Below are 10,100 nucleotides of genomic sequence, written 5' to 3'. Positions count from 1 at the left end.
GTCAACTACTATTAATGTCTACGCGTGGAATATTAACACTGGTACGGGAGGGGGTGCTCGCGGGGAGGCTCGCGTGGGCGTCAGGCTGCACTGCAACGTCACGTTAAAAAAAAACGCCGCGAAGATCGTTTGTATTGTTTAGAGATAAGATGCTCTACTGTGTCACAAGTGCGCGTTCTCGTCACGTGACAGTGTGGACGTTTCTAGATAGCGTAGCCAGTGTGGTGAGCAGGTGGCTGATCTGGTTAATACACGATCTTTGTCTGCTTTTGCTCCCCCCCTCCCTGCACGTCTTCTCTGTCGACAGGAAACAAGCAGCTGGCTTTCGCTTCCTGCAATCATCGGCTGCCGCCAAGTGGACATTATTGACGATCTTCGGAGCATCCTTTGAACAATAAAGTCCATTAAGGAGCAAAGGGGATGTCTGTCGCGGGGTTAAAGAAGCAGTTCCACAAGGCCACACAGGTAAGACGTGCACGCGCATCTCACGCATCCTCGGCAACAGCGAGACGTAAACACGGCACGTGAAGCTGCTTGGACGTCGTGAACACGTCCTTTTAAAAAAAAAAGGCACCTCGCATATCTCACTGTTGCATGCCAGGAAGATACGTGACTCCCAAAAATTACATTTGACGAAGAGGAAGATGATGCTGCCTTGTGGATGGATGGCACGCGCACGCTTTGGATGCAATATTACGTAACAGATAGGCCTTTGAGAAGCAGCCTCTGATTGGCTGATGACGCACACAAGAGGGAATTCCCTCCATCATTCCTTGTACCCATACAGACCTGTTATCATCCCTGCATCCTCATGTCTCATCCTCATGGTCTCACAATTTCCTCTCAGATTCTGATTGTCACCTTTGACAATGTCCCCGGACACGTCACAAACGTGAACGCATCACCTGGACACACAGGACGTCCAAGGCTGTGTCTCAAATGGAATACTAGCCTTTGTACACTACCATCCATCCATTGTCTATGTTGCTTATCCTCACTCGGGTCGTAGGGGCATGCTGGAGCCTATCCCAGCTGACTTCGGTCCAGAAGCGGGGTACACCCTGGATTGGTCGCCAGAAAATAGTGAGGCCCAGTAAACTTCATTCATTCATTAATTTTCTACCGCTTTTTCCTCACGGGAGTCGTGGGGGATGCTGGAGCCTATCCCACCTGTCTATGGGCGAGAGGCGGGGTACACCCTGGACTGGTCGCCAGCCAATCACAGGGCACATATAGACAAACAACCATTCACACTCACATTCATACCTATGGTCAATGTGGAGTCACCAAATAACCTAGCATGTTTTTGGAGGAAACCAGAGAACCTGGAGAAAACCACATACAAACTCCACACAGAGATGGCCGAGGGTGGAATTGAACCCTGGTCTCCTAGCTGTGAGGTCTGCGCGCTAACCACTAGACCGCCGCGCCACCCACCCAGTAAACTTCAATAAGTATATTATGTACTCTGTGGGGTGGCACGGCGGACGAGTGGTTAGCGCGCAGACCTCACACAGCTAGGAGACCAGGGTTCAATTCCACCCTCGGCCATCTCTGTGTGGAGTTTGCATGTTCTCCCCGTGCATGCGTGGGTTTTCTCCGGGTACTCCGGTTTCCTCCCACATTCCAAAAACATGCTAGGTTAATTAGCGACTCCAAATTGTCCATAGGTATGAATGTGAGTGTGAATGGTTGTTTGTCTATATGTGCCCTGTGATTGGCTGGCGAACCAGTCCAGGGTGTACCCCGCCTCTCGCCCGAAGACTGCTGGGATAGGCTCCAGCACCCTCGCGACCCTCGTGAGGAAAAAGCGGTAGAAAATGAATGAATGAATGAATGTACTCTGTGTAATTACTTTGTGTGTGCGCAGATTTTGACAGAGTAGTGATGTCCCAATTCCATTACTGTCATTGCACACTTACCAGAAATGATGATCACAATATTTACATCCATCTTGCCCTTCTCTCCTTTTTAATTATGAGTTGCAACCACTGAAGTTAGTCCTGCTACATAGCCGAGATTTCAGGGTGGTATAGGCTCCGTCACTGCACACTCACCATTTTGACTGTTTTGAGTGCAATTTGCCGTACTTGTCAGTGTGAACACACTCAAAATGCTAAGTTTAAGTATAGAAGAATTTTCCAATGACATGTGAGACCAAACCCAGCATTAACAGTTAGAAGACTTGAAAGTGGGACAAATCTCTGCGTGTGCTCGTGCTCCAACAGTCGAGCAGCAAGGCTGCCCAGCATGGCCGCCAACCGACAGGAAATGAGACACCTCGGTCACCTGACTGAATAAAGCATGAGCCACAGTCAGGAGAAGGACTTTATTTCTTGTCGGTGTTACCGTATTTGTGTTTGTGGCCTCGTTCCCATGGTTACCGTTATCACAACTCGTTTCCTTTCACAATAAAAGGCAGCCAGTGGACAGTCTTTTGTTTTTGTAGGATGAAACGGCTACAATGCTGCCTCCCCCCCATCTGGTGACAAAATGTTGTCGTCATGGCAACCCCTCACACGTGTGAAGGGAGAGCAAGCGTCACACACACACACACATACATACACGTGCTGGAGTTGCCTCGCTCAATAATTGATCACCCTGGAGGGCATCTGTCTGTGTGTGTGTGTGTGTGTGGCGCTGCCAAGCCTCAATGAGAGGCAGAAATTAAGAGTTTATTTCTGGTTTCTATTTCACTTTATGATGGAATGTTCCACACAAACACATGTTTTATTGCTTCTATCCATCACGCTGTGCAGGGCTACTGCAGGAGAACATCCTCCATGTTGTCTACTGTCTTTAGTAATCGTCTATTGATCAGATATTGACGTGCATATTTTGAGTGATTATTGAGGCCGTTGCAGCCCAGTGTGGAAAAGGTTAGCATGTAGTATTTGACGCCATGTTGTTATGTGATCATGTGTCACTTTAGAGCAGTGATTCTGAATTACTTTCTGTCATGCCTGCGGGCCATCAACAAATGAGCCACGGGCCGCAATTGGTTCCTGGACTGCCATTTGGACACCACTGTTTTTGTAGCTCTTTATCTGTGTGACATTTAGCTTGTCAGCTTCCTTTGTCGCCAGTGAATGTTGGTAATTAAAGAGAGAACAACAGCAATTTATTATTGCAAATGGTGATCCTAAATTGAGAAGGGGGGCTGTACAATCATGAGTGGTATACACAGAAAAAAATGTTGTTCTACAAGGTATTATTCAGCCTTTTTTTAGAGGTGCATGTCCCACTATTCAAGTACATGCAAGGTTTGCAGGGATAAGTTCAATTTCTTCTTTTTGCATTTTGAAGCTCGACTTAGAGTTACTTAAACGTATACATCAAAAGTATATGCATGTATACTAGTCACTAGTCTCTTTAATAGTAGCAGAACATTTGAATCACTTTAACTGCATTATTATGAACAGCAACGTTCGTTCAAAAACATCACATAATTTAAGGTAAATTTACATGTTTTCAAATGCAGCAAATGGTAGATACACATTAAGACTTACTATGAAGTGAGTGATAACATTGTCCACTTCATGTTTCTCTTTGTGTGTCTGTTTATTCAACCCACTCATACACGCATAACAACACTGTTTTAGTGATGTTTGGAGTGACCCTGAATGCATCTTGTGCTCTAATGAAACTGATGAAGTATTGTTCCAAGGAAGAATGGACTAGAGATGTGTTTGTACATATAGACAAACAACCATTCACACTCACATTCATACCTATGGACAATTTGGAGTCGCTAAATAACCTAGCATGTTTTTGGAATGTGGGAGGAAACCGGAGTACCCGGAGAAAACCCATGGGGAGAACATGCAAACTCCACACAGAGATGGCCGAGGGTGGAATTGAACCCTGGTCTCCTAGTAGACCGCCGTGCTGCCCCGTCATTAGTTCATATTTATCATAATTAGTGTATGTGTGGTGCGTTTGGTGGTACTTGCAGGATTTCATGTTCGGATATAATGCTTACAGCTCGTTCAAGTGCGAGCACCCTCTAAACCGCTACCAACAGAAGCTGTAAATACGATCATAAATCAGTTTCCCCTCACTTTGTCGTACAAGATAGAGACAGCTCCTTCACTGCGTCATTAGCCAATCAGTTCCACTTATTCCACATAGACAGAACACGCACATCTGCGACCTTGCCTGCACTGGGTGCCACAACCATAGAGATACTGTTGCTGTGCAAATATAAAAACTCAGATGCTGTACAGTAAAAACAACTAAAAAGCATAGAATTCAGATGAAATGCAGTTAAAAAGTAAGTTTTAATGTTTTAAACGGAACAGGTATATTTTTAAGCTAGTCTTGAAGTTGTTAAGGTCAGCTGTATGGTGGAAGTGAGTATAGTATAGTATGTAGTTTAGTAGTATTAGTATGTACAATGACAGAAATGGATCTGGTACAGCACTAAAGTGTCAAAACTTAAGCACTCGGGATGCAGTGTACATAGTATACATTCATTCATTCATTCATTTTCTGCCGCTTTTTCCTCACGAGGGACGCGGGGGTGCTGGAGCCTATCCCAGCTGTCTTCGGGCGAGAGGCGGGGTACACCCTGGACTGGTCGCCAGCCAATCACAGGGCACATATAGACAAACAACCATTCACACTCACATTCATACCTATGGACAATTTGGAGTCGCCAATTAACCTAGCATGTTTTTGGAATGTGGGAGGAAACCGGAGTACCCGGAGAAAACCCACGCATGCACGGGGAGAACATGCAAACTCCACACAGAGATGGCCGAGGGTGAAGTGTGGAATTGAACCCTGGACATAGTATACATATAGTATATAAAGGTATACTGACTGAAGTGCACAAATTGAAACAACCAGTTTTGTCATCATGGCGCCATCTTTGACATCCAAGTTTGGGATGAGAAGGGACACAGTCGCTAATAACCTCTAACAAAAGAGTTATGTAACGTTTACGCCCGACAAGGGTACGGCCTGAGGGCTCCGTTTCCATGGCAACCAAATCCTCAGTTGTGTTTTTTTCCCAGTGTAGTAGGTGTGTCCCACTTTCCTCAACCCTCATGGCTCGTGCCTCCTCTTCTTCCTCCTCCTCTGCAGAAAGTCAGCGAGAAGGTGGGTGGCGCCGAAGGAACCAAGCTCGACGATGACTTCAAGGAAATGGAGAAGGTGAGCGTGCTCATGTGACGTCTGTCGGCAAAGAAGGGAGTCTCATGTTTTTTCTTTGTCTGTCCCTGCAGAAGGTGGACATCACCAGTCGAGCAGTTCTGGACATCATGACCAGGACCACTGAGTACCTGCAGCCTAACCCAGCATCCAGAGCCAAACTCAGCATGATCAACACCATGTCCAAAATCCGAGGACAAGAGAAGGGACCTGGATACCCTCAGGCTGAGTCCGTTCTCGGAGACGCCATGTTGAAGTTTGGACGGGAACTCGGGGAAGAGTCCAGCTTTGGTAGGAGAAGGTTTATTTACTTAACTGCGGGAACATCTCAACTCCTCCTCTTTCTCATTCTCTCCCTCAAAGGCCTGGCGCTCATGGATGCTGGTGAGGCAATGAAGGAGCTGGGCGAGGTAAAGGACGCTCTGGACATGGAGGTCAAACAGAACTTCATTGACCCGCTGCAGAACCTCCATGACAAAGACCTGAAGGAGATCCAGGTGAGTGGTGCGGCCTTCAAGTTGAAGACGAGAAGACACATCCTGATATCTACACACGCTTTTGTCCCTAGCACCACCTAAAGAAGATGGAAGGCCGCCGCCTGGACTTTGACTACAAAAAGAAACGTCAAGGGAAGGTGCAGGACGACGAGATCAAACAAGCACTGGAGAAGTTTGACGAGAGCAAAGAGATTGCAGAGCAGAGCATGTTCAACCTTCTAGAAAGCGACGTAAGACCTCACAGTCACTCTGAGGCGCCATCTTTGTTGGTTTGCAAAGGTAACATCTCCTGTTTCAGATTGAGCAGGTGAGCCAGCTGGCAGCTCTGGTCCAGGCCCAGCTGGAGTACCACAGCCGCACAGCTCAGATCCTCCAGCAGCTCTCCAGTAAGATGGAGGACAGGTATGGCTGTAGAACAACGTAGATATGATGTCATCAGCAGTCAAACCTTCTAAAGTCTCATCTACAGAATAAAGGAAGTGTCCAGCAAACCCAGGAAGGAGTTTGTTCCCAAGCCTCGCATGACATTGGAGCTGCTGCCTCCAAGCGAGAGCCACAATGGTGGTCTCCATTCCGCTAAGTCCCCTGGAAGATCGCCAGGTAGGAGCAAGTAGGAGGTCACTCTAGGCCACGCCCACATCAAGCATCAACTATGTGTTTGTGTTCATGTGTGTCAGCTCCTCTGGACCAGCCGTGCTGCAGGGCGCTCTACGACTTTGAGCCAGAGAACGAGGGCGAGTTGGGCTTCAAGGAGGGCGACGTCATCACGCTGACCAATCAGATCGATGACAACTGGTACGAGGGAATGATCCACGGTCACTCGGGCTTCTTCCCTATCAATTACGTCGACATCCTGGTGCCACTCCCACATTAAGGCCCGCCGCCGCCGCCGCCCCGCACGACCAATCACCGCAGTCCACGAATACCCGCCGCCTCCTCCTTCTTCTGTGCTTTGTGCGACTGCGTGACGTCATGATTGACAGCCGCCTGGCTGTGGGACTCGAGTGGGAAGAAGAGAGGTGAGCGTGTCCGCATGACACCACGTGAGGCTTTTTAGCCGACTCGGCGCTCCACGCCGCCACAGAGAGGCGCTGTGGCGTAAAATGCGCGCGGTCGCCTCGGCGTCTTTCAGCATGGCTCTCTCCTTCTCTTCTTCTACCACGCTACGTTTGCATGAGGCAGCCGTTTGGCATCATGGAGGGGCGGGGTCTTCTCATGACAACGCTGACGTCAGTGTTTTTTTTTGTCAAGTGGCTGCTTGTTGAGGCATCTTTCTTGTGGCTTTTGCATGCGAGTCTGTTTGAACAACATGGATGTTACTCCCTGCATCACGAGGTCACCACGTCGGCGGGCCGCCAAGAGGTCAGCTGTCCGTGAGGTGAATTAGTAGACGCAAAAGTATTCAACGTTGTCAGTCTGTCGTGTGTATCCAAATGTGCTTCTTGACCTGGGGTGTCCAAACTGCGGACTGAGGGCCATATTGGCAGCATATTGTGAAAATATAATCAAGAAAAACAACAGCAAAAGTGGAAAAAAAAGAGCACAATGGTGTAATGTAATCAGAAAACGTTGAAATGTTCATACAGTGGAACCTCGGTTAACATCCGCCCTAGTTAGTGTCCTTTTCAGTCAATATTGAAAATTTAGGCCAAAACTTTGCTTTGGTTTGTGTGCATTCTCCGATTAGCATACAATATGGAACACATCTTATCGTTAACACACTTCCTGTAACCGACTGTGTTGTTAGCTCTTCTTAGTTATAAGCTAGCTTAGCAAAATGGCAACCAGAACCCGTCTATAATGTCATCAGCAGTTGACTCTCAAAAATGTTAGCACAAAACACGTTTCTATGCTTTTACAATTATAGTTTTACATGCATAAAACAGTTCCTAATGCATATACATGATGAATAAAAGGGGTTACTTTTACCTTCATTCAGGATGTGAATGTTCAAAGACCCATGAAAAATTGTCTTCAATGAAGGTTTATTCATCACTTACATGTGTTTCAAATTTTTTTCCAAGTCTAAAAATTAAACAATAAAAGCGTGTTTTGGGCTTTCTGGAACTAATTAATTGGATTTACATTATTTCTTTGGGGAAATTTTGATTTGGTTAGCGTCCGTTTCAGTTAAGAGTCAGACTTTCAGAAACAAATTAAAGAAACTAAAGAAGTTCCGCTGTACTGATAATACTAAAAATAATAACATTTGTCACACGTAACACAAAGCTGGCAGGCAGGCTGTTTTTTTTCTTCGAATATGTATCTTTTATCTTCGCATATCTACCCACGGGTTTCTTTTAGCATGCTAAAGAATGGCCATAAATGGCCCACAAATCATTAAATTTTTCAGTATGCTGTCCTCAATGGACCAGGTTTGGACACCTCTGTCATATTCCAAAGCTGATATGCAGGCTGTTTTAATCTTTTCTTACAAAATACCCATTAGATTTTTCAGTCTGCGACCCTCAGTGGAAAAAAGGTTTGTTGTCTATACCATGCTAGCATGCTAGCAACCTTGAGATGAAAAGAAGTGTTCACCGTGCAAATAAACCGACAGTATGCATCCACTCAAGTAGTCTCTGTATGACATGTGAGTTAGCATGGCTAAAGCTAAAGGCTAATACTTGCGGCAAACAACGAGCCACCTAGCCTAGCTGTTGAAACACTAACAAAGTCTCATGGAGCAAATGCTTCTTCCCGCCAACTGCTTCCTTTCTCCAAGTCAACATCATGAAGTGTAACTTCTGGGTATAAAAACACACAGCTGCTAACTATGGATATCAATAAGTATTGATCTTAAAGGCAATAAAAGAGAAACTTACACTGAGCTCATCAGGTAGGTTTGTTATGTTGAGCTGGTTTGCGTTGTGGTGTTTTAACGGTGGCCGCCATGTTTGTTTGCACCACCTGATGTCTGATTTCCATTTGCACTTTTATTTCAAAGTGTATTTCCTCATTGTCACTTTCTTTTAATTGGCTGGCGACGTGTTTTCTGGCCTCCATGAGGGACCCTTGCAGCCTTGTTCAGACCCTTGTTCAGTACTTGAAGACGCACGCCAGTCAGTAACAGGACCTTGCTTTGACCTCTGGCTGCTCCGTGATACAGTTTGCCTTGTATAAAATGGCCTCATCAGTCTGCCTGCTGTCTTCTGCTGAGATACTTTATTTATAATTGTATTTATCACTGTCTTATTTATTTATGAGCTGTGGTGGAGGGGGGGCCTGGTCCAACATAGCTGTTGCTCTCCTCCTCTTGGATGATGATGATGATGATGATGATGATGATGTGTATGTATCTATTTGTTGTGAAGATGACCTGCAATGTACTGACAATAAAGGAATAACACGACACTTTGATGTCTGTGTTTAACAAAAAGTCCATCAAATTAAATATTTTAAAGAATTTTTAAAAATAATATGCGCTCATGCTGACTGCAAGATAACATTGGAAGGCTATTTCCGGTGCTAGATGTGTGCTGTATGTTGACATATTTACTTGGGCTGTCACGAGACATCCATCTGATGAGGCATGACAATGCATGAAATTGGATACAAAGATTAAATTTTAACATTAATTTTAAGAAAAGTACAAGGAAAAAATTTGACTGGAGAAAAAAACGTAATATAATCGAGTCACAAAACGATGCTGAAAGTTTTTTTTGCTCCTTAAATTGACGCTAAACAATAGTATCAGCATGTCAGCATTTTTTTAAACCAACATAATCATAATAAAGATATGATAATTCAATATTTTAATATTTCATAGGTAATATTTTATATACAGGAAGTGTCAGCCTTAATAGTTCAACAATACCAGGTCAGCTTTTGCCTTATCTACTTGTCTTTGTCTATTACGTCAGAGCTGTCCAGCTGTTCTTTGATATTTATAATCATTTATAATATATTATCAACATCTGGTTTTTCTCTGGTTACATTATGCATTGGTGCTGTATATTTCTGCTTTTGCTGAGTTTTTGTTTATTTTATTCCTGCAATGAGCCATGTTCCACAGATGGCCCCCGTGCCATACTTTGGACACCCATGCATGTTTAAACCAGAAAGGTGCGGTGTTGCCATGCAGTGACGAAGGAGTGTGATCCTTTCTTGACTTTGTCGCTGGTGACAGCTTGCATTGTGGAGGGGTTTATACAGCGTTCAGACCCGCATTGCACGGCAACACTGATGTATAATTGGAGGTGAAGCTCCACACCCACTCACCTGCACGGTGGATGCTTCACCTTTTGTTGACCGATTGTATTTGATTACTGAATAAGTGCATGACGCAAAAAACACTGACTTTCATTTTTAATGTGCACCCCTTCTAATGTGCCCTATTCTCATGAGACAGCTTTTCAAGTTTTAATGTGTATTGCTGTAAATGTGTTCTACACAGGAGAAGAGTGAGTGGCAGACAGGAAGTGACATCAGGGGTTCAGAGTTGCGTTT

At 45.1% G+C, this 10,100-nt stretch overlaps 1 protein-coding gene across 1 annotated transcript; it reads left to right on the top strand.

Moving 5' to 3' along the window:
- The first annotated feature begins 227 nt into the window (after window positions 1-227).
- Window positions 228-9,016, top strand: LOC131126325 (endophilin-A1-like). The gene is made up of 8 exons (XM_058068743.1): window positions 228-465; window positions 5,089-5,157; window positions 5,229-5,445; window positions 5,518-5,651; window positions 5,723-5,881; window positions 5,950-6,053; window positions 6,121-6,251; window positions 6,329-9,016. The coding sequence occupies exons 1-8, from the start codon at window positions 421-423 to the stop codon at window positions 6,523-6,525; spliced, it is 1,056 nt and encodes a 351-aa protein (XP_057924726.1). The 5' UTR covers window positions 228-420; the 3' UTR covers window positions 6,526-9,016.
- Window positions 9,017-10,100: the final 1,084 nt, after the last annotated feature.

Source organism: Doryrhamphus excisus, chromosome 3 (genome assembly GCF_030265055.1).
Source record: "Doryrhamphus excisus isolate RoL2022-K1 chromosome 3, RoL_Dexc_1.0, whole genome shotgun sequence".
Taxonomy (NCBI): Eukaryota; Metazoa; Chordata; class Actinopteri; order Syngnathiformes; family Syngnathidae; genus Doryrhamphus; species Doryrhamphus excisus.
This window is presented reverse-complemented; position numbering and strand designations above follow the sequence as displayed.